The sequence below is a fragment of the Apodemus sylvaticus genome, chromosome 3 (assembly GCF_947179515.1).
Source record: "Apodemus sylvaticus chromosome 3, mApoSyl1.1, whole genome shotgun sequence".
Taxonomy (NCBI): Eukaryota; Metazoa; Chordata; class Mammalia; order Rodentia; family Muridae; genus Apodemus; species Apodemus sylvaticus.
In genome coordinates, this window is record NC_067474.1 from 135,282,771 (window position 1) to 135,307,893 (window position 25,123).

Sequence of the window (25,123 nt, forward strand, 5' to 3'; positions counted from 1 at the left end):
CTGGGGATGGGCTTTGAGTGTCTCTGCCTCCTAATTGTATCTTAAGATTGGAGCTCTCAGCTATTGCTCCAGTGCCATGCCTGCTTGCCTGCTGCTAAGTTTCTCACTCTGAGAGTTATAGACTAATTCTCTAAAACTGGAAGCCCCAAATAAATTCTTTCATCTATAACTTGGGTTATGATGTTTTATCATAGTAACAGAAAAGTAAGTAAGATGACTTACTTACAATAATTTGTATTATTGTAAGTTAACTCACAATAAATCACAAATCTATACTCATATATATGCAAAACTTCAAGTTTTGCTTATAGTTTAAAACCAGGACTTAGATTTAGAATATCAGATTCGGAAAGGACTTTCAAAGCTGCAGTCTAGTCTCTTTTGAAGTGGAAACTTAAGGATTCTCTGGAAAGTCAGTTATATCAGATGTTTATGGGGGCATACGTGAAGGAACATTTCACTGAAGTAGACACAGGTAAAAGGCTAAGGCAGACTCATGAAGGAATGTTTCACTGAAGCAGACACAGGTGAAAGAATGTTCTGCTACAGTAAGCATGTGAAGGGCCCTTGATGAATGATTCTTCACTAACAGCGACATGCATATATTGGGCCGCATTACATTAAATAGTTGTTTGTCGAGACTCCATAGAGAGAAACCAAAAACCTTCTGGTGGTGTGCCACAGCTTCTTCGGGCTGGTTGGCAGAGTGATGCCAGCTGAGACAGACTCACCTGCTGAGGCAAGACCTGTGGAGGACACTTGATGTTTGAGTATAAATAGGACCCAGTGGACTGTGATGGAGGCTTGGCTGAGCTTGGTTGGTTGCATTGCTAAATGCTTCTTGGTTTCCTGTCTTCACGGATTTTCAGTTTGCTGAGAGAGGCACAGCTGAGAACTGCTCCTGACATTCCTGTTGGCTCTGGTTCTCCTGCTGACTCCTGCAGATTCTATTCTTGCAGGCTGTGCCACCACTGCTGCTATCCTCACACTACCAGGCTGAACTGCTAGTATATCTGTGAAGTGTTTGGGAGTAGATCGAGCTGCCACTGCTGACTTGTGAACTGAACTGCTGATTTCCTGACAATACAGATGGGATTTGCTGCAAAGAACCATTTCTAAATAGGTTGACTTGCCCTATAACCTTTCTTTCCCACTACCTTTTAGGGTGATGGGCTAGTAGGGAGGTTAAAGCGTTTAAGAACCATCATTAAAAGTAGACTATGAAAAAAAATGAAGTTATACTCTTTTGTTTCTAATGATTTAAAATCTTGACCAAAGAGTATCTTACTTCTGCTTCCAAAGTCTCTGTAATGCCAAATTCACCCTTTCCTTTACAAGTGAGCTTATCTCATTTTTGGATACCTTTGACTGCCAAAATTTCTAAGTAATGTGCTCACATCTTCCTATTTGTAACTTCCACTCTCTAGTTGGCAGTTTCCCCCTAGAGTAATTATTGAACAAGAAGAGGAAACCTCATCACTCCTCTACATAAGAGGCCTCCAGATATTTACAAACAGGTTGTATATTTCTTCTAAGTCTTTTCTTCCTAACCATCTATACTTTCACACCCCAGGCTGGAGAGATGGCTCAGGGTTAAAAAACCACAGGCTGCTTGTCCAGAGGACCCAGATTCTATTTCCACCACCAACGTAGTGGCTCATAACCATATAACACTCAAGTTTCAGAGGATCCAGGGCCATCTTCTGGCTTCTGAAGATACCATCCATGCACACATATAGTACATGGATGGGTATGCATGTGGCCAAAGCATCCATACACATATATTTTTTTTAAAAAAATCTTTAAAAAATAACCTTTCTCTCCTTGTTGCTTTGAAATGAGATTATGTACCTGTAGCACACTCAGGGTTGCAGATCTAAATTTGAACATAAGGGCCTGTCTCTGATGTGTTCTGACTGACATAGAGTAGAGCATATAAGGCTATCATTTCCTTTATTCCAAATACTAACAAGGTTGAGCTTAGTAATACTCTAAATTGGAGATACTTCAGAAAATTAACCATTTGAAGTTAGCTTGGACTGCATAGTGAGACTTCATCTCAGCAGACAGAAAGCTAAGTACTAACTGGGGGAGGTGATGGTGATGGTGGGACATTACTTACTTCATGATATAAGGTCCACATTTGTATTCCTGGAAATACAACATGGTAATATTGGAACCACTAAGCACAAGCCAGAAGCATTCTAAAGAACAATTGCTTCTCTCTTGCTGTAGCTAACACGGAAGCCATTAGAAAAAGTTTGCATTATATATGTTGAGGTCTGTTTAGGCACCTTCATAGGACAAAGGGCATTATTGCCTATCAGCATGAGCCCTCCATTGCTAGCTGCCTTTGGTTGTTGAAAAAAATGTTGACATTCTCTGGGATTCTTCTCTTTGTATGTACACACAGATGCAAGATTTGTTACAAAGCAAGTGGTGTAAATCTATTCTTGTTTACTCATATCCACATCCGCTATGTAGAGGAACCAGGATTGCCTGGTTTGCTGCCCTTCCTTCTCCTAGAGCATATCCCAGAGGAATATTCTCACTTTTTAAAAAAATATATTTTATGTATATGAGTACACTGTAGATGTCTTCAGACACACCAGAAGAGGGTATCAGATCTCATCATGGATGGTTGTGAGCCACCATGTGGTTGCTGGGATTTGAACTCAGGACCTTCGGAAGAGCAGTCAGTGCTCTTAACCTCTGAGCCATCTCACCAGCCCCTTAATCTCACTCTTGTCTCCAAATGAGATATATAAATTAAGAGGCTCTGGAGGTAGACAATTGGCTGAGAGGCACTAAGAATATCTGCTAATGGAAGTGGTTCATCAGTTGTATGTCCCACACCACTTCCCTGCCTGTTTCGAACAGGTGTTCTATACCCAGGACTTACATTTTGAACTCTGTATATACTGGCATGGAATTATGTTTTATCCCAAACCAAAGGGGCTGTCTTTTCGTTGTGGGTCATCTGAGGTATGTTTGATGCATCTTTGTTTTCCAGGTTCATTTTCTAGGGGACCTTCCCTTCTTTCCTATTCCTTTGGTCCACTTCCTTCCTCACCCCTTTACATTTGTATGTACATTCAAACCTTTGGTCCTTTTATATTTTTCAAACTTTTATGAGCATTTGAAACATGGTGCCTATGAGCATTCTGCATTTAATCTAGCTTTACCTTTAAAAAAATAATTCACTATGCCACTCTTATTCAGCATCCAGGTTGAGGTAATAAATAATAAGGCGTGTTAGAAGCATTCAAAGGTTTCCTTATGTCATTTTTGTTAGGGTAGGACAGCACAGAGATGGAGATACTATAGTTAAACATGAAGGAATAATAGAGCTGTAACTCAGTGGTCAAGAGCACTTTCTGGCTGAAGAGATGGCTCAGCGGTTAGGAGCACTGACTGCTCTTCCAAAGGTCCTGAGTTCAAATCCCAGCAACCACATGGTGGCTCACAACCATCTGTAATGACATCTGCCGCCCTCTTCTGGGGTGTCTGAAGACAGCTACAGTGTACTTACATATATAAAATAAATAAATCTTTAAAAAAAAAAAAAGCACTTGCTACTTTTACAGAGGACCTGAATTTGGCCCCCAGTACTTATCAGCTCAAGAGGATTCAACACCCACTTCTGACCTCCACAGGTACCCACACACATATTCAAAAACACAGACATACTAAACCACTAAAAATAAAAATCAGGGCTGGAGAGATGGCTCAGTGGTTAAGAGCACATACTATTTATTCTTGGAGCGGGCCCAAGATTACTTCCCAGAACCCATGTTAGGTGTCTCACACCTGCCTGTAATTCCAGCTCCAGGAACTATGATGGGTTCTGGCTATTGTAGGCATTTGCGCTCATATGAAGGCACCACCCCCCCTCCACATAATTGAAAATAAACATTAAATAAATAAATGGGATAAATGAGCTAAGTACCACTTCTTATGATAAGGAGATTTTTAAAATAAATAATTAAAATTAAGTTGGTTTTGTTTTGTTTTTTGGGGGTTTTTTGGTTTTTTGGTTTTTGTTTGTTTTTTTTTTTCTTCAAGACAAGGTTTCTCTGTATAGCCCTGGCTGTCCTGGAACTCACTCTGTAGACCAGGCTGGCCTCGAACTCAGAAATCCACCTGCCTCTGCCTCCCAGAGTGCTGGGATTACAGGCGTGCGTCACCACCGCCTGGCAAAATTAAGTTTTTTTAAAAGAAGAATATTGTTTGAGTTCAAATGATTTTTCTTTCTTTTTTTTTTTTTAGTTCCACGTGGGACTTTATTTAAGATAGGGAAGGGGTAGCGGGCGGGAAGGAAGGAGAGAAAGAGGGAAGAGAAAAAAGCTTCAAATGATTTTTCTAATGAAAGAAAGTTAATTGACCTTTTTTGGTATCATTTCCTTAGTAGTAAAAGAAGATAGTAATATTGTGCCACATGGTGAATACGCAACAAGTTAGTATCAATTAATGAAATGCTTAGTATACTATCTAGCATATGGTGGACATTTTAGTGATAGTGATATAATGCTCAGAATTAATAGTAATATATGTTACAGTTTACAACTGATTTTTTAAATAGTATTATATATTGAATTTGTCTAAGCTTTTCTAGCTTCTGGGGTGGTCAGGGTGATGTTTTATTCCATTTATAAAGAATGTTTCCATAACCCCGTTGATATTTAAGCCACATATCTTTCTTTTAAAATTTTCCAGAAATACATGCAAGTATAGTGGAACATAAAAATAATCCTAGCACTTGGGCACCTGAGAAAATGGATTGTGAATTCAAGGCAAGCCTGGGTTACATATCAAGTTTGAGGTTATATAGTAAAACTTTTGTCATAGAGATAACATGATCAAACATGCTCATTGATGTTATATTCATAATACCCTGAATTTGGAAATAATCTTTATGGCCCTCAACAAAAGAATGGATAACGAAAATGTGTTACATTTAGTTTGTTAAACATCACTCCTCCTTTAAAAATAATAAAATCAGCAGCCATCTTCCAGTAACTCGCTAAAATGACGAACACAAAGGGAAAGAGGAGAGGCACCCGATATTTGTTCTCCAGGCCTTTTAGGAAACGTAGGGTTGTTCGTTTGGTCACATACATGCAAATCTACAAGAAGGGTGATACTGTAGACATCAAGGGAATGGGCACTGTTCAAAAAGGAATGCCCCATAAGTGTTACCACGGCAAACCGGAAGAGTCTACAGTGTCACCCAGCATGCTGTGGGCATCATTGTGAACAAGCAAGTTAAAGGCAGATTCTGGCCAAGAGGATCAGTGTGCGGACTGAGTACGTCAAGCACCCAGAGCAGAGACAGCTTCCTGGAGAAGGAGAACGATCAGAAGAAAAAGGAGGCCAAAGAGAAGGGCACTTGGGTTCAGCTGAAGCACCAGCCTGAGCCACCCAGAGAAGCACACTGCTGGAGCCCATCCCAAATGAGTTCATGGCCTCATGTACAAAAATGAAATAAAGGGCCCATACTACAAAGTGTTTTCCTTAAAAAAATTTTTTTAAAAAATCATGAAACTTGTAGATAAATAGATGAGATTTGAAAAAAAAAAATCATCCCGAGTGAGGTGACCCAGTCCCAAAAGGACAAATATGATCAGTCCCTAGCTCAGCCACCACCCAGAGAATCATCAGAACAAATACAGAGTCTCACAGCAAGACAGTACACAGAGACTGAGAGGCCTTTCATCCAGCCCTTTGTGGGATGTCTCTATCAAATCCTGTATCTCAAGGCACAGGAAAGAAACACTGTGGAAGAGGAGGATGAAATGACGTAAGAGCCAGAGGAGATGGTGCACACCAAGAAAACAAGGCCTTCTAAATCATTATGATGGGTGTATGTATGAACTCACAGAGACTGAGGCAGCATGCCCAAGAAGAGATTACCAACAGAAGATGAACCCAGTTACATCTTTGGAGGTTCATTGTCTCTCAATGTCATGTCAGGGCATTTCTTATTTTAAATTCTGTCCTTTAAAAATTTATGGTGGTAGGGGGATCCTCTGTAAAGTCTCAGAGACTTGGGATGTCAGAGGATCCCAGGACTCAGTGGGTGTGACCTTAGCCGAAATGACCAACAGTGGGGAGATGGAACCTGAAGAAACCACCTCCAGTAGATAGAAAGGACCCCCAGTGAAGAGATGGGTTCACCAACCCACCTTCAACCTTTTGACCTAGGATTGTTCCTATCTAAAGGAAATACAGGGACAAAAATGGAGCAGTGGAAGGAAAGGCCATCCAGTGATAGGCCCATCTTGGGATCCATCCCATGGACATGCACCCAAGCCTGACATTATATTATTGATACTATATTGTGCTTGCAGACAGGAACCTAGCATAGATGTTGTCTGAGAGGCCCTACTAGCAGCTGACTGAGACAGATGCAGATACTTACAGCCAACCATTGGAATGAAGTCAGGGACCGCTATGGAAGAGTTGGGGGAAGGATTGATGAAGCTGAAGGGATGGCAACCCCATAAGAAGACTAACAGTGTCAACTAACCTGGAGCCCTAGGATCTCACAGGGACTAAGTCACCAATCAAAGAACATCCACAGGCTGGTCCATGGACCCCAGCACATATGTAGCAGAAAATGCCTTGAGTGGCCTCAGTGGGAGAGGATGCTCCTAATCCTGTAGATACTTGATGACCCAGGGAAGGATGATGCCTGGGTGGGGTGGTGAGGTGAGGTGGAGTAGGTGGGGGAACATTCTCAGAGGCAAAGAGGAAGGGAATGGGCTGAAGAACTCTTGGAGGGGGAATAGGGAGGGATGACAACATTTGGAATATAAAAAAAAATAAAATTAAAATTAAAAAACAAAACCAAACAAAAAACTTTTTTAAAAACATCAAAATCTCTATATTCTATATATCTGCAATTTCCAATACAGTGGCCACTCCCTATCACTGTGATTTCATTTTATAGTAATTACCACCTTATAAAACCTATCTCCAGGGAGGTGATTGGAGAACGGGTGGAGAGAAGAAGACTTATGGGACATATGGGGAGGGGGGGAACTGGGAAAGGGGAAATCATTTGGAATGTAAACAAAGAATATAGAAAAGAAAAAAAAAAGAAAAGAAAAAACCTATATCTAAATATGTTGTGGGGTTCAAAACATGTATAGTACAGTTTAATTTATAATCCTTATTAGATTTTTGTGACGTTCGCATTTCCTAGCTTTATTTGGTTAGTCAGAAACTATGCTTATTTTCAACACTTGTATAGAAACAAATATAAAAATATTTGTATTTATTTCTATGAGTGTAAAGAGTCATTTGTACCTGTTATACTTGTTTAGGGTACCTTCTAATTCTGCAAACTCTAATAGCAAAAAATAGGTATTAAAATACATTTTTTCTTTTTTTTCTTTTTGATTGGATATTTTCTTTATTTACATTTCAAATGTTTTCCCCTTTCCAGGTCTCCCTTTCATAAACCTCCCATCCCATTTCCCCTCCCCCTGTCTCTATAAGGTTGCTCACCCACCCACTCTTGTCCTCCTTCCCTAGAATTCCCCTGCACTGGGGCATTGAATACCATCAGACCCAAGGGCCTCTCCTCCCACTGAGGTCCAACAAAGGCCATCCTCTGCCACTTGTATGGCCAGCGCCATGGGTCACTCCATGTGTATTCTTTGGTTGGTGGTCCAGTCCCTGGGAGCTCGGGGAGGGCTGGGGTCTGGCCTGTTGACACTGCTGTTCCCTCCATGGGGCTGCAAACCCCTTCAGCTCCTTCAGTCCCTTCTCCAACTCCTCCATCAGGGACTCCTGAGCTTCTAGGCTGTGAGTTGCAATAGTTGGCTTCCGCCTCTGTCTTTGTCAGGCTCTGGCAGAGCCATAACCTGACAGCCGTATCAGGCATCAGCAAGCACTTTCCGGCATCCACAATAATGTCCAGGTTTGGTGACTGTATGTGGGATGGATCCCCATGTGGGGCAGTCTCTGGATGGCCTTTCCTTTAGTCACTGCTCCACACTTTGTCTCCATAGTTCCTCCTGTATTTTGTTCACTCTTCTAAAAAGCACTGAATCATCCACATTTTAGTCTTCCTTCTTCTTAGGCTTCATATGGTCTGTGAATTGACTCTTGGGTATTCTGAACTTTTGGGCTAATATCCACTTATCAGTGAGTACATACTGTTCTTTTGTGACTGAATTACCTCACTCAGGATGATATTTTCAAGTTCCATTCATTTGTCTGTGAATTTCTCAAAGTAGTTGTTTTTAATAGCTGAATAGTACTTAAATGTACCACATTTTCTGTAAGCATTCCTCTGTTGAGGGACATCTTGGTTCTTTCCAGCTTTTGGCTATTATAAATATTGCTGCTATTGACATAGTGGAGCATGTGTCCTTATTACAGTGGTATTTTGCGCTGTGGCACAGGATCAGCTCCGGGCACAGGCAGAAACCAGAAGGCTCCTGTCCCAGGCCACTCCTCAGTTCCTGTGCTCAGTCTTGTCTGCTCTCCTGGGAGGCTAGCTCTCTCTTGGTGCTATTTGGGTATGGAGACCTGTGGCAGAGGATCAGCTCAGGACCAGATGGAAACTGGAAGGTTCCTAAATACATTTTTCTTAATAGTGAAGCCCAGAATTAGTACTGAGAGGTCTCACCATGGGATTTTAACCATCTGCTTTCTCTCCACTCCCTTTCTTTACAGATGGAGAGATTAATACACAGAGAAACTAACTTGTCAGAGGTCAGAGCAAGGTATAGGTGGATCCAGGAATAAGTCCCAAGCTTCATCACTCCTTGCTTAGTTTTAGTCCGTTGACTATGCAGCCTAGTGGTAAGTATTTACTCACATCATCTTATCAGTAAATAAAATTAAGGAGACCTAACAGTGATTGAATTTAAGAAATTTCTTATTGCTAATTAAATATCTTATTCTTTTTGTCTTAGAGTTTTATTGCTATGAAGAGATACCATGACCAAGGCAGCTCTTATGAAGGAAAACATTTAGTTGTGGCTGGCTTATAGTTCAGAGGTTCAGTCCATTATCATCATGATGGAAAGCATGGTAGCATGCAGGCAGATATGGTGCTGGAGGAGCTGAGAGTTCTACACTTGATCTGCAGGCAGCAGAAGGAAATTGTATGATTATGAATAGCTAGAGCATATCTAACCTCAAAGCCTGCTCCCACAGTGACACTTCCTCCAACAAGGCCATACTTCCTAATAGTGCTACTCCCTGGGGGGGCCAAACCCATTCAAATTACCACTCTTTTCCATTTAGTTTATTTTTAAATTTGGTGTATGGATCTACATGCATGTAGGTTTGTGTAGATGAGTAAAGGTGCCTATAGAAGTCAGAAGAGGACATTGGATTCCCCTGAAGCTGGAGTTACAGGAGTGAGAGTCACCTGACATGGGCATTGGGAACCAAACTCTGCTCTTCTTAAGAATTAATTAAAGGAGTAAATGCTTTAATTAATGGTGGCTGAGTCATCTCTCTAGGCTTCTTTTTTTAATACCTATAATGCCTTGTTGTCGGTTGTCGTTGTCGTTGTTGTTAACATGAGTTTTCCCAGTTGGAAAAGGAGATTGGAACTTTGACTTTTTTTTAAATTTTATTTATTGAATATAATCTTCATTTACATTTCCAATGGTAAAACCTTGACTTTTCAAATAGCTAAAACTATTTTCCTTTTTGGCCAGACTAGAGGTTATTAAGACTGGGAAAAGAAAGAAACAAAGAAAAGAAAAACCTAAAACTTAATGAATTTCTTGTCTGTGTGAGCACCACAATCTAAGCATTTTTTGTTGTTGGTTTTTGTTGTTGTTTGTTTATTTTTAATTTTTTTGTTTTTTGTTTTGTTTTTTGCGACAGGGTTTCTCTGTGTAGTCCTGGCTGTCCTGGAACTCACTCTGTAGACCAGGCTGGCCTCGAACTCAGAAATCCGCCTGCCTCTGCCTCCCAAGTGCTGGGATTACAGGCGTGCGCCACCACCGCCCAATATTTTTTAATTTTTTCCAAGATTTATTAATTTATTATATTTGTAAGTACACTGTAGCTGTACTTACAGTCCAGAAGAGAGAGTTAGATCTCATTACGGATGGTTGTAAGCCACCATGTGGTTGCTGGGATTTTGAACTCAGGACATTCAGAAGAACAGTTGGTGCTCTTAACTGCTGAGACATCTCTGCAGCCTATTTTTTAATTTTTGAGACAGGTTTTACTATGTAGCTCTGGCTGGCCTGGAGCTTGCTGTGGAGACCAGGCTGGTCTCAAACTCATAGATTCCTCTGCTTCTGCCTCCTGGTGCTGGGATTAAAGGGGTGCTCCATCATTCCCAGCCCTTCATGCTAGGCACTGTCTTTCTTTTTATTTAAGTATAATAAAGTAAGCAGCCATTGCCTTGCCATACTGAAGCACACCAGAGACCAGTGCAATTGTGTATGTAATTTAAATTTTTACATTAAAAAGATAAAATGCAGGGAAATTAATTTAATAATATATCTATTTTTTATATCTAAAACATTATTTTGACATGTGACCAACATAAAAGTCTAATAAAAAGGTGTTTAGAATCTGTTTAACAAATCTTAATTCAGGTCCTAGGTTTATCAGAAATAACTAATTTGTATTTATATTTAAAAAATAATTACAGGCTGGAGAGATGGCTCACCAGTTGGGGGCGCTTGCTGTCCTTGAAGAGGACATAGGTGTTCACAACCATCTCTAGGCACACACATTGTAAAAACATGCAGGCAAACACTCATGCACATAAAATAAGTAAATCTGAAAAAAAAAAAAAGATCACAGTTGGAAAAGTAAGTTCACCTATCCAGTTTTGTTCCAAATATATTTTAAGTTTTCTCAACTATACATCTTCTCAGTAGCTGCAGTCAGTTGTTTTTTAATTTAAATTAGTGAGAGTACATAAAACTGCATACATACTCACCTCTTCAGTGACTGTAGTACATTGCAAGTACTCTGTTGTTGACGTGGCCAGTGGCTGCCACGTCAGACTGGGCAGCAGGTGCAGTACTTGGCTTCGTCTTTACTTCCTGTACTTCACGGCTTCACTTTGCTGTCAGGATTCCAGCTCCAAGACTCAACAGAGTATTGATTTTCCCTTACATGCTTACCTTTTCACCCCTTCCTTTACTGAACTGGATCTTACCCTCATGTCTTCCTTAAGTCCCCATGCTTTGTTTTAATATAACATCTACAACACTTTAATGTGTATATTTATGTGTCTTTCCCCCTTTTCTAGACCAAAAAGTGGATGTCTTGCTATTTTTTGAGTTCTTATTACCTTTAGGCTAGGACCTATGTGTTGTCAGTGAATTTTCATTTTAAGCATGAATGAGTAGAATTTTAATAAGGAAGTAGCGGACAGTTTAGAGATTTATTTTTAAAATAGTATATTTGAAATTTAATTTCAATCCCAAATTGAATGACATAGAATATGAAGACTTCACTGCCTTTCTCTCTATCCATTCATTTCATTGAATCAGCTGTATGGAATACGACAGAAGATATGGCATAATCTATGCAGATTAGTAGCTCATAAGCAGGATGGACACATACTCTTAGTAGACACAAAGACATAAAAAATGTATCCATCACTGCCATGTCAGTACCCAAATGTCCTTTGGTGCTTATGAAAGAGAATTCAGATGTTTACTAGGGTCTTAATAGTTTATTTAGTTACTTCTCTTGTCTAACCTGTATATTCCTTCTCAGCTTGGAAAGTTTTCCAAATCTTTGGTAATAAGTGTTCATCCAACCTTTCTACTTACTCATTTTAGGGCATGACTAACTACAGAGCAAGTCTCATTATCTAAAAGCTTTTGATATGGACCTCCTTGCAATGAATATTCTTTAAGATACCTCAAATAAGGGTCTGTGGAAATGGCTCAGCCATTCAGAGCACTTGCTGCTCCTCCAAAGGACTAGAGTTTGAATCCCAAACCCATGACATGTGACTCTCAGCCACCTGTAACTTTAGATCCAGGGGATCCAATGCCCCTTTTTTAAATTAATTTATTTATTAATTTTACATCCCATTCACAGAATACCTCCCTCACAGTCCCACACCCCCCCCCCACCTCTCCTCCTCCCATTCTCTCTTCTCTAAGGGAAAAATGTATACCAAACCACCCTGGCACATTTGATGCTCTTTCTTGACCTTCATAGGCACCCATATACACATGTGTACAGACACCACACACATATACATACATGCACACACACATACACATATGGATACACATATTTGTGGAACCCTATGTGAGCAAGCACACACACATACACATCTGAACAAATATTAAAAAATAAAATCTTTAAGAAAAGATTCTTCTAATAAAAAAGATATATTTTTTGAAGTCCCTGGTGAGCACACCACAGACTATAAGCTGGGGCAAGGGTTTATCTGCTTTATCCAGTGATCTTCCTGTTAGAGTAGTGACTGCTAAATAGCAGATGATAACTATCTGTTGAATGAATAAACCTACATAAACACGTTTACAGATGTTATTTTTACTTTTCTTATTCTTTGACAACCTCATCTATGTATAGAATTAATTTTACTCATTTTACCCCCATTTCCATTGCATTTTCCCTCATCCTCTTCTGCTGAATCCTTTTTTCTTCCTAAGAAGCCCCTCCCCTCTCTTACTTTCATGTCTTCTGTGCTTGAATGAGCATAAATAGGAGGTTATTTACTGTAGTATGGGCAACTTTCCACTGAAGAAAATGACACTTCTCTCACTAGCAGCTATCAACTGCCAATGGTCCCTTAGGTAAAGGGTGAGGCCTCATGAACCTGTCCTCTATCCATGATGAAATGTTGGCTGGCCCAGTCTTGGCTGGTCTTGTTCTGATAACCACAGCTGGTTCATCGGTGCATTGGCCTTGTTGTGTTAAGATTTTTTTTCACAGCATACCTCATCATCCTCTGGCTTTTACACTCTTTCTGTCCCCTTTTCCATAATGTTCCTTGAGTCTTGGAAGGAGTAATAAATGTCCTATTTAGAGTAGTAGAACACAGTTGCTTATTCTTGGCATGTTGAACATTTTTGAATCTTTGCATTAACTGCTTCCAGCACCCAATTCGAAGTTTCTCTGGCAAAAGTTGAGAACAATACCAATCTGTGGGTGCAAACACTAGTAGTTAGAAGACAATTTGATAACTTGTCCATTTAGCAAAGAAGATTTGGAAGTTTTCCTTTAGGGCCTATGAGCCTCCCAAGTCATTGACTCTTTAGTAGGTTTACAGTACTAGGCACGATAGTGGATGTACCTCAGATCAGAAGTCCACTGCATGACTATCTTGGTAGGTCACTACTGTACCTTGCAAGGTTCACTGCTGGGTAAGACTTGTTGGTTGCTCTTTTTCCCTTAGCAGCCTGCATGGTACCTTCTGACACATTGAGCTAGCTAGCAGGAAGGAAGCTTCCAGCTTAGATTCAACTTGAATTCTCTGTGTTCTGAAACTATGTGGTTACATTTACAGAATTTTCCCATCAAATTCTGATGGGCATCCAAGAATAGTGGCAAAAATCTGTATTTGTTGTTCCAAGGAGTTTAGAAGGCTCCTAACCAAGTAGGGAGGTATCCCACTAAGTAGTATTTCCATTTATATATGGATTAACTTTTTTTTGTAGAATGTTATTGTTTTATTATCTTTCCTTGCTCTTGCCCTAACCAATCCTTAATACACTCTAATTTCTTACCTTTAAAATGATACTGATAATACCTGATATGATATATATGAGGCAGTTTGCTCTGGCCTAGTTCATGGGTATAGTAGAAGTTAGTTGAATCTAAAATAAAATGAATACACAAGTGCCTAAGCCTTCCTTCATCTAGATATGTGCCCTGTCTTCTTCCCAAGTGAGTTAACAATCTTTTGTCATTAGATAATGAATTAAGGATCAACTTGCCATAGGTGATCGACTTGCCATAGGTAGGGATTTCTGTGAATCAGGATATGGAAAACTAGCCCATCTGAGTATTTTTGTATGTTGACAGAGTACTATGTTAGTTCCCACAGCATACTTGATAAGACCCTGTGTAGCTTGTTTTTTAAAAAGGGTGGTGGGGGAAGTTTGTTTCCTCTGTCTGTCTGTCTGTCTGTCTGTCTGAGGTTCTGGTTAACAGTCTGCATCCTCTCTCTAGAACTCTTATGCTGCTCCTGTAGCAATTTCCTAGCAGACAGTTATGATTATCAGGGTGGCTTTGGTAGCCTACTTGCTGCAGAAACAGTCAAGGTCCATTCACAGACATTTGGGAGTTAGCAGGACCATCTTAAAGCCAGCACAGCAACCCTAGTTACTCTTCTGTCAATTGTATCTTCTATCTATCCACTTGTGCAGATGCTGCTTCTAATCTGCTATATTACCTGGAAGTTCTTAATTTGAACTTCCAAATAATCATAGGAAACTGATGTTGTTTTCTCCTTTTCATACAGTCTAGGAACACACCCATTCACATTTGTTGGTGTAATGGAGAGTCTTCTCACTCTAACCAAAGCTAGAAACTAAAAAGATATTCCCAGAAATTTTAAGTGATCCTAGATCTAGTCAAATTGAAAATATTAACCACCAGAAAGCTCTCTCTCACCAACTTAACATCCATATATATCACTTTAAGCCTCTCCCATAGGTTTATGGAAATCTGATAAGGCAGAAAGCCTCTGGTCCAACAGAAAATCCCCTAGTCTTGAACAGATTTAAGGTGTAAATGCAGTATTTTCTAAGACTCATGTAGTCTCTTAACTGTGAACACCTGTAAGCACCTTCTATACGTCCAGTGTACACTGGCACAGAATAAACACTCCCATTCCAAAAGGAGGGAATGGGAATATACCAGGGAAAGAGCCAACTAAAGCAAGCTTGAACCCAGGGAAGATACCAAATCCTGGAACACTTGCCTCTTTCTTTTATTGTATAGAAAAGCTGAACCTTTTCAAATAAAACCTTTTTCTCTATTTGTATTATTTCCTTAGAATGAAATCTCTGAGGTGCATTTCTTTATTAAGAACTACTGATGCATGCTGCCACTAATACTGAATCTTGTATTTTATTTCCTCGTGACATATCCTTATCTCTTTCTGTAACTATAGACTGGAATGATGTGAAAAAACATAAATATGGTCACTTGTCAGAGTCTGCATCTCAATATCAAGGTAAGAAAATACTATTTAGCATGAAAAATTGTATTCAGTATCTCTCACCATAAAAGTTGTTTCCTAGAAGTCTGCGTTTACAACCAACTGGCTCTTTAAATCAAAAAGCATATATTATCATGTGTAGAGGTGTCTGTCAAAAGAGATCTATTTTCTTTTGATCTGGAAACCTAGATTCTGAGTATAAATAATCACAAATTAGTGTTTTTTTTCTCTAGGCACAGTTGCTTGGCCTCTGCATTTCCAGTATATTCATTTAGGCTTAAAAGGAAGGCAAGATTGAATGTTATGTTTCTGCAGTTATTAATAAGCTCTTTTAAAATGAAATAGTTGTACTAGATAAACATTTAAGCCCCTATTTCATACCAGAACTTCACCTTTATATCATTCTGTTACAGTCTGTTACCTAATGACCTATGGTTTAACATTTGTTTTTTTTAATAGAACCTGGTGACATCCTGGAACTAGGTAAGATATTTTTCTTTTTCTTTTAAATGAGGGACTTACTAGACCAGGGATTTGATTGTAAGTCGTTTTAATCCACCAGGAAAAGAACTCCTTGTGTCTTTGTTTTATAATCCAGGAATCACTGTTTGCCTAATTGGCATGTAATTAACTTAGGTGTCATATCAAGTCCTACTAATCAGGAGGTTAAAGACCAAGATAACAAAAATAGAAGGAGTATGGTTGATTATATAGAATACAGGTAAGATGGGAAGCCAAACCAAACTGGAAGTAACTCCTTAATCTACCAAGTCCTGGCTAAAACAAACCTCCATTGTTCATAATACATTTAGTGCAATTTTTCTAAAGAAAATTATTAATAGGATATGTTGAGCCAAAACTAAACATAATGATATCTTGCATTTAAAAACTACAGAAAAACACAAATACATCTTTTTAAATAACAAGCCAGACTGATATTGCATTTAATTTTTAACTTGCATAGTATATTTCAGGACTAAGATTTGAGGAATAAAACTAATGCTTATGGTTCTCAGTCAGCTTTTAAGGTTTCTACGTAAACACCAGTCAGTTTCTTAGGGTTCTATGATATCCTGTGTAGCACAGAAATGTTGATATTTGCTCAAGTTTTGTTACTTTAATTCCATGTGTTCATCCGTATTATAGTTATTATCTGCTCTCTTCATGTTGTCTGTTCTTCCTATAAGATATTTCTATTGATCCTGATACAGAAAACAGCAAAATAGAAGAGTAGAGGAGGAGTTCAACAGAATTCTGGGTTGTTGAGAGCTGGCTCTGCCATGTCGTCACTTGGTGGCTCTGGTCCTTACTTTTAGCATTAGTTAAACAGGAATAATAACCTATCTTGTCCAGTCACAGGACTGTAAGATCACATGAGGTAATGAATGTGAAAATATCATAAACCTTGCCTATTCCTTTACACTGGAGAATTGTAATGTTTTTCATTCCTCTCAGCAGCTGAGCTCACATGTTAATTACAATCTGACATTCTTTGAAATGAAGCATTATGTATGTGGGCTGAAGAAATGAATGAAGTGAAATGATGGAGGGCAAAGTTCCTGGGATTTGGTGAATAATTAATAGATCTTACTTAATTCTTTAGATTTTTTTTTTCTCGAAAATCTTTTATGGCACTAATGTGTAAGTGGGAAAAGCATGAACATCGAGTCACACAGACTGGGTTCAATTCCTGTTCTCTACTCCAAGCAAATTAATCTTCCCGACATAATTCCTCATCTTTAAAATGATCATGAAACAGAGATGCTGAGCTAATCTAACATCATCAGGCAAAGGGGGCGCAGTTGTAACTGCTGCTGATTTTGGTCTTGTTGCTTATTTGAATCTTGGTATCAGTTGTAGCTCACGTTACTGCCTTGGGCATGTTGTAAACAGTATGTTACAGGGAGTTTTGTTACTCATTTTACATGAAGGATATCAGTTGGCATGGGAGTTTATAATTTGAAAGTATAGTTTTCCTTATGAGAGTAATTGGTGACACGGGCGTATTCTTCAATATACATTAAGGCTTCATGATATACATTAAGGCTTCATGATCTATTTTTCCCATGAGAATTGAGAGTCAAAGACTTCCAAAGCCTTCATTCTGAAAAAGACCCTAAGATAATCTGCTTTGGCGGGCTGTGATATAACTCATTGATAGTGTGTCTGCCTGGCATATTCAAAACCCTGGATTTGATAAGAGTAATAATTACTAATGCTTTGATGTAGCATTTCAAAATTTGACACTTAAGATTGCTTATTGAATATCTTGAGTACCTCAAATTGTTAGGAATTTAATTGCCTCTTCAGGTAAGTTGCTTCATATTAGACATGCATCTGTTGAGCCAAATATGTTTCTTCATAATTTCTGGTAACCATGTTGTAACTTTGGGCCATACAGAAGGGAGTCTGCTTTCAGGTTATTAGATAGCAGCTCCAGGTATGCCTTCTCTCTGCTGCTCTGCCACTTTTATAGTGCAGCCACTGTCACCTCAGATCAAGGTGCAGCTAAAGACTGCCCCTTAAACACATGAGTATTCTATTTCTCTTTAACATGGTGCATTAGTTCCTTGTCTTGATGTTATAGCAGAGTACTTGACAAAAGCAAGTTAGGAAGAAAGAAGGGTTTATTTAGTCTGAATTCATACTCATGAACAGTGTGTGTACATACAGAGCAGGGAAGTAGTGGCGTCAAAAGCTTCAGACAGCTACCATATACACAAACAGGAAGCAGAGGGAGTTGAATGCCTCTACTCAGCTAAATTTCTCCATCTTAGGTATTCTGGAACCCTTTAATGGTGTTTACAGTTAGTGTTTGTCTTTCCACAGTAATTAGCCTAATCTAGATAAACCTTTACAGACATGCTCAGAAATTTGTTTCTAGGTCCTATTGCGTTGAATATATTAACCATGTAGAATATATAAACCATAAAGTAAAAACCTTTAATACTCACACTTTTTCTATCTATAACCTCTTTTTGAAACTTTTCTCTGAAACAGTTTGCTTTAGCTTTGACTCCTGCTTATCTTATCCTTTTATACTTAGGAGCCCGAATGTTATTGCCTCTGGGAAGCCTTCCACAAACCTTCTGCGTGCTCCTACAGCACCCTCCACCTCTCCAAGTGCAGCCCTCACCACACCTTTCTGCCATGGATCACTTAGTTTCTGTCCCTCACTAGACTGAAGCTCACAAGAACGAGGGCAATATTTTGATCATGGTTGTATCTGCAGTGCCCAGCACAATACTGTAAATAAGTCTTGGAAGAATGGGTGAGGAAATGACTCAGAACTTGCTTTCTTACTCGTGACTAATGTTAATGGATTGTTTCTTCCGTTGGTTCACAGGTGACATACTTTCTGACCTCTAACACAAAGTCACCATTTTTAATTCTTGTGTTCTCTCTCTCTCTCTCTCTCTCTCTCTCTCTCTCTCTCTCTCTCTCCCTCCTTCCCCCCCTCTCTGTCTCTCCCTCCCTCCCTCCCTTCTTCTTCTTCTTCTTCTTCTTCTTCTTCTTCTTCTTCTTCTTCTTCTTCTTCTTCTTCTTCTCTCTCTCTCTCTCTCTCTCTCTCTCTCTCTCTCTCTCTCTCTCTCTCTCTCTCTCTCTCTCTGAGTCAGGCTAAACTTAAGTGCCCACATTGATGTTACTAGTCCAGGACAGAAGTAGGACTTGTTTGCTTTTTTCTTGCTTTCATTTACCCAAAAACTTTGACTAAGCTGCACTAAACTTTAAGGCTCTGTGTTTAACAATGAGGGTTGAAGAAACAGTCCCCATCCATATAGCTCATGACAGTGATAGGACGGGATGATTATGAAAAGAGCATAAAGGAGATAAGAAAACAAGAAGGCTTTGCAGATAAAAATAGTGGTTTTGTTGAGTTACTCTCAATGTATAGTGGCGGTATGGTACAAGGTAGTTAGATGTGAGGTGCTACCTACGGTAGGAGGCGGAGCCAAGTATCCAAAAGTTTGTTTGAGGAAACTCTTAAGCTTCCATCTAGCATAAGTTTCATGATTCTGAACCTGTGAAGCCTCTTGAACCCAGACCTTTTTCACCCCATATTCCTTGCCTGAACTCTACAGAAAGCATAACTGTACTGTCTGTTTTTGTGTATCAGTTGACACAGGCTGGAGGTTGCACAGAGAAAGGAGCTTCAGTTGAGGAAATGCTTTTATGAGATCCAGCTGTAAGGCATTTTCCCAACTAGTGATCAAGGGTGGGAGGGCCCATTGGGGGTGGTACCATCCCTGGGCTGGTAGTCTTGGGTTCTATAAGAGAGCACACTGAGCAAGCCAGTAGAATCAAGCCAGTAAGAAACATCCCTCCATGGCCTCTGCATCAGCTCCTGCTTCCTGACCTGCTTGAGTTCCAGTCCTGACTTCTTTTGGTGATCAGCATCAATGTGCGAAGTGTAAGCTGAATAAATCCTTTCCTCCCCCCAACTTGCTTATTGGTCATGATGTTTGTGCAGGAATAGAAACCCTGACTAAGACAAGTTGGTACCACCATAGTGGTGTATTCCTGTGACAACCTGACCATGTTTTGGGGAGGACTGTGAAAGGACTTTTGAACTTTGAGCTATAAGAGCCATTGGGATGTTAAAGAGCTCTGTAGGATATTGTGTAGGAGGTTGGAAAATAATGTTGAGAACAGTGCAGAAGATGGAGGCCTACCTTGTGAAATTTCAGAGGGAAGATTAAAGACTTTTATCAGCCATTGCTATTTTAATTGTGAAAATTCTGTGGTTTTGGTTATCTGGGGCTGAAGAATCAGCTGTGATTAAAAAGATACCAGAACTACTAAAGTGAAACCTTTGTATTACTGGGACTATTGATTCTGGTTAGCTGGAGCTAAGAAATTAGTGGTGGTTAAGAAGAGACCAGCATCACTGAGGTGAAATCTTCTGGGAACTGTTTTCTGAGAGCACAAAGACTGTTTCCAGAGAAAGCCAAGATTGTACCTTGTGCTCTGGCTGGACTTGGTAATGTGTAAAAGTCACCCAGGTGGTATTGATTTTGAAGGCATGAAGGGGTCATGAAGAGCAGCTGAGGCTCAGCTCTGTGAGAAGCTTTGGAAGGCCATTGGTGAAGGTGCAGCCTCAGTTGCAATTGATGGCCCAGGACTGAAGGGGTCATGCAAAGGAGTTGAGGCTTGGCACCATGAAGAGAGCTTATGAGAGGCTATTGGTGAAGCCTAGTTACAGCAGAAGGCAGCAGTGTTCTGGAGATGCCAGTGCCATGAGATGACCACCAAGAACAGCAGCAGCAGTTGAGTACAGGCAGCTGGAGCCTAGAAGACAAGGTGTGTGTTACAAAGGGCAGAGCTGGAGAAATGACCCAAGTGCTTGGAGGAGCCTAGAAGATTGTGAGTGAATCCCAGATATTGGATGGTTGGAGTTTGATTTTGATTGGACTATGTCCTGATATTTTTCCCTCTTGAAGAAAGAAAGTATTTTAGTGGAGCCCACAGTTAAGAGACTTTTAATTATAAAAAGACTTAGGATTTGAGATTGGATATTTTGAGTTGAATTGCTGATTTATATGAAAACCTGTATTTAACCTTTTAAGGAGCTTCCACATTGATTTCTAAAGCAGTGGAAATGTACTCCCACAAGTGGTGTATAAAGGTGCTACTTCATGAGAGTATATTTTGTACTGCTGGTGAGCCACTATACAGGATCATAATGAAAATAATTACTGAAAATTATTGGGTTATATATTTGTCTCCATTATGGTCCAAGATTCCAAGTCATGAGCCTTTTCCTGAAGGATAATCAAACAAATATGCAATTCATCTTGAATAGTTCTCAGGGCTTCTGTTCTTCTACCCCCTTCCAATAACTTAATTTACCAGGATTTATTGAAACTAAAATTACTTAGGTCTTACTGAAGACTAATTTTTAAAAGAATCTTATCTGTACAATGTTTGCCAGCATCGAAAAATTCCCACTATACATGCCCACATGTGGATAGACATTGTATCATTGACATTGTCTTCAGTCAGCTGTTTCCCCACTACTCTTGGACTAACATAATTATAAGATAATATGAATTGGAATGTGAAGATGATCAAGAAATATAAAAGGTCTTATACATTTTATCCTAATTCATTGTTGAGATGAGTTAAAATATTAACACCTGGCTGGAGAGATGGCTTAGTGGTTAAGAGCACTGCCTGCTGTTCCAGAGGTTCTGAGCAACCACATGGTGGCTCACAACCATCTGTAATGGGATCCAACTCCCTCTTCTGGTGTGCCTGAAGACAGCGACAGTGTACTCACATATATAAAATACCACTCCTAGGCATATACCCAGAAAGTGTTCCTACATGTAATAAGGACACATGCTCCACTATGTTCATAGCTGCCTTATTTATAATAGCCAGAAGTTGGAAAGATCCCAGATGTCCCTCAACAGAGAAATGGATACAGAAACTGTGGTATATATACACAATGGAGTACTATTCAGCTATTAAAAACAACGAATTCATGAAATTCTTAGGCAAATGGATAGAACTAGAAAGTGTCTTCCTGAACGAGGCATCCCAGTCGCAAAAGAAAGCACATGGTATGCACTCCCTAATAAGTGGATGCTAGTTCAAAAGCTCAAAATAAACAAGCTGCAATTCACTCAGCACAGGAAGCTCCAGAAGAATGACTTAAGTGAGGGAGCTATGGTTCCTCTGAGAAAGGGAACAAAATGCTCACAGGAGCAACAAGGGAGGCAATGTGTGGAGCAGAGTCTGAAGTAAAGGCCACCTAGCGAGTGCCCTACCTGGGGATTCATCCTATAAATAGTCAGCAAACCCCTGACACTACAATGAGAAGCATGTACCAAAGGGAGCATGCCATGGCTGTCTCCAGAGGGGCCCTCCCAGAGTCTTACGAATTCAGAAGCTGAAACTAGCAACCAAGCTTGGACTGAGCTTGGGGTCCCCAACGGAGGATCTGGAGGCTTGTCTGGAGGAGCTGAAGGGGTTTATAGCCCCATGGGGGAAAATGACGTCAGACACCCCAAGACTCCAGGGACTGAAGCATCAACCAAGGGGTATACATGGTTCCAGCCAAAAATGTGGTAGAGGAATGCCTTTTGGGGCATCAGTGGGAGGAGTGGTCTTTGGTCAGGTAAAGGCTCAATAGAGGCCACAACAAAAGGAAACAGATTGGGGAGGGGGAAGCTGGGGGAAAGTGAGACTGTGTTGGGTAGAGGGGCATATACATGGAGGCAGGGGGAGGTAGGAGGGGGAGGGAATCGTTGGGGAGGGGGAAATTGGGAAAGGTTTTACCATTGGCAATGTAAATGAAGAAGATAATAAAAAAATAAAAAATAAAAGATATAAAAAACAACAAAAGAATTTGCAAAGACTGTGAGACTTTTAAAGTTGTTTAGATCTTGGGGATGAATAAGAAAGTAAGGCTTGAGGCTTAATAGTGATGTGTTTGTGTGTCTAGTTGACAAGGGATCAATTGTACTGGATGGTTTTGTGTGTCTGCTTGACACATGCTGGAGTTATCACAAAAGAGCTTCAGTTGGGGAAGTGCTTCCAAGAGATCCAACTGTAAGGCATTTTCCCAATTAGTGATCAAGTGGGGAGGGCCCACTGTGGGTAGTGCCATCTCTGGGCTGGTATTCTTGGGTTCTATAAGCAAGCAAGCTGAGCAAGCCAGAGGAAGCAAGCCAGTAAGGAACATCCCTCCTTGGCCTCTGCATCAGCTCCTGCTTCCTGACTTCCTTGGGTGATCAACAGCAATGTGAAAAGAACTTGCTTCTTGGTTATGGTGTTTGTGCAGGAATAGAAACCCTGACTAAGAAGACACTAGCAGAGCCTCTTTTGTTCATCACCTAAAAAGAATAGTAACATTGTTCTAGATGCTTTATTTCTATCACAACAACACCTCAAGTGACCTTTTTATTTCTTTTTTTTTTTCCTGAGTGAAGAAACTACATGAAAATATTTTTCAGTGTCACAGCTGAAACTTGTTTTGGTTTGTTTGGGTTGGTTTTGTTTTGTGAGGTTTTTGCTGCTGTTTTGGGTTTTGTTTAAATGTTTGGTTTTTGTTTTACCCAACCTTCTGCTCTAGTCTCAAGGCATTTGATGAAAGACTATACATACTAACTCACTTATTCTTGTCTGTGCATGAATTTTTTTAAAAACCCCAAACCAGATGGTTGGAATGTATATTAATGAACTCTTAGTGCACTGATTCTGGGAGCTGAGCTGCCACTTGAAACTTCCATTTTTTAGCCAGGGTATTTGATGAACACTTTGCTTTTAGATACTAGGTTTCTTTGGGACAAATTTGAGAAACACTAATAATATAATTAAGTTATTTATTTTCAGAGGTTATATTTTGGTTTGATGTTTCATTTTCATCTGATCCATTAAAATATCAATTAATAATTTTAGAGGGTTCTGGATGAAGTATTGTGAGTACTATTTAACATTAGACATTTTAGAACAACTGGATTTTATTAGCGCTATATATGCTACCATTTAACTCATATCTATGTATGCCAAGAACACATAGATATGAGTTACTAAAAGAACCCATTCAAGCAAATTATTTAAATTGATTATGAAACTACTTGAAGCAGTGTTTCTGATGCTGGGATACACAGACTAATGAGAAGAACAGAATGGCAACCAGAAATAGATCTCAGAATGTATGAAAAATTAATACAAAAGCAAGGTGATTTCAAATCCATGGAGAAAAGATGGTGTGCTCAGAAGATGATATTGGAGCACATTCATTAGGGAAAAAAGTAAAAAAGGAAAGCCAGATGCTTGCCTTGTTTATTTTATAAATTACAAATAGATTAAATGTTTACATATATAAAGCAAAACTGGAGACATTCTTGAAGGAAAACATGAGTTCATAATTTTATAATATGGAAGTGAGGAAAGTGCAGTGTGAAACCCAAGCAGCCATGAAAGGGGCAGTGGGGACATAGGGAGACCCTACCAAATGAGACGCGCGTCTCAGTGATATACACGATGGGACTCTGTCAGAAATGGAAGCTTGTTCCTCCTTTTTTACCAGGAAGATGGCAAAAAATAAAAACTAGGTACTAAGCCTCCAAAGGTCTTCAACCTTATTAGTAATCAAAGAACTGTCCAAAAATTATATTAGCATTTTATTTTGTTTTATTTTTATTTATTTATTTATTTTACTGTTTAGATTTATCAAATTTCCTAGCACATGAGAAGCTAAGGCAGTAACAGTGCTAGGTTGAGGTCAGCCTAGATAAGTACCAAGTTCCAGGTCAGACTGGGGGTATATAAGTGAGACACTGTCTTTAAAAAAAAAAAAAAGCTAGAAATTGTCAAAACATACTTTATAGCAAAGGCATGAAATACATACTTACATTCTTTATTTTATTTTATTTATCTATTATTTGAGAATTTTATACATGTATACAATGTATATATACAATCTACCTTCCATTCATGTACTTGTGATAGTAGTAGAAATTGGAATACTCTTTGTAGAAGATATTTCAGCAATATATATTTTGTGTCAAAACCTAAAATATCCAGTTTGTCTATTAGTCCTCCTCTTTGGTATTTCCCTAGGAAGATCATTTTAGGCTTTCATCACTAAAACCTGAGAGTAGGAGGAAGCAAGAGAGGGTGGTGGTGTGAATATGACCAAAATGCTTTGTATGCATATACAAAGTATCCTAATGAAACACATTGTGTATGATTAACATGTTAATAAAAGCATAAAGGTTAAATAAATAATAGACAAAAAGCTAAGAGAATTTAAAGGAGGAGAGATTTATTTTGGTTTGTTTCAGAGGTTTTGGTCATGGTCAGCTGATCCTATTGCTTTTAGGTCTATGGGAGAGCAGATGTATCAAGAAGGAAGGAAGGAAGGAAGGAAGGAAGGAAGGAAGGAAACTGATTGTCTCATTGTAAACAAGGTAAAGAGGAGTAACAGAAAGGGGCCAGAGACTAGATAAACCCTTCAAA

The 25,123-nt window shown here is 39.4% G+C and overlaps 1 protein-coding gene and 1 pseudogene across 4 annotated transcripts in view; both read left to right on the top strand.

Annotated features, from left to right (window-relative positions):
* Scmh1 (Scm polycomb group protein homolog 1) overlaps window positions 1-25,123 on the top strand; it is a 136,383-nt gene that overhangs the window by 31,743 nt on the left and 79,517 nt on the right. Inside the window, exons 2-4 of one of the 4 annotated variants that reach the window (XM_052177218.1) lie at window positions 8,689-8,817; window positions 15,104-15,166; window positions 15,611-15,634. In XM_052177218.1, the coding sequence (XP_052033178.1) occupies window positions 8,805-8,817; window positions 15,104-15,166; window positions 15,611-15,634 (100 nt within the window). In that variant the 5' untranslated portion in view covers window positions 8,689-8,804. Of the gene's footprint in view, window positions 1-8,688; window positions 8,818-15,102; window positions 15,167-15,610; window positions 15,635-16,624; window positions 16,721-18,197; window positions 18,423-25,123 lie in introns of those variants that run through there. The other 3 variants (XM_052177220.1, XM_052177219.1, XM_052177221.1) reach the window with 3 other exon arrangements.
* LOC127680367 (60S ribosomal protein L21-like) lies at window positions 4,989-5,483 on the top strand (annotated as a pseudogene).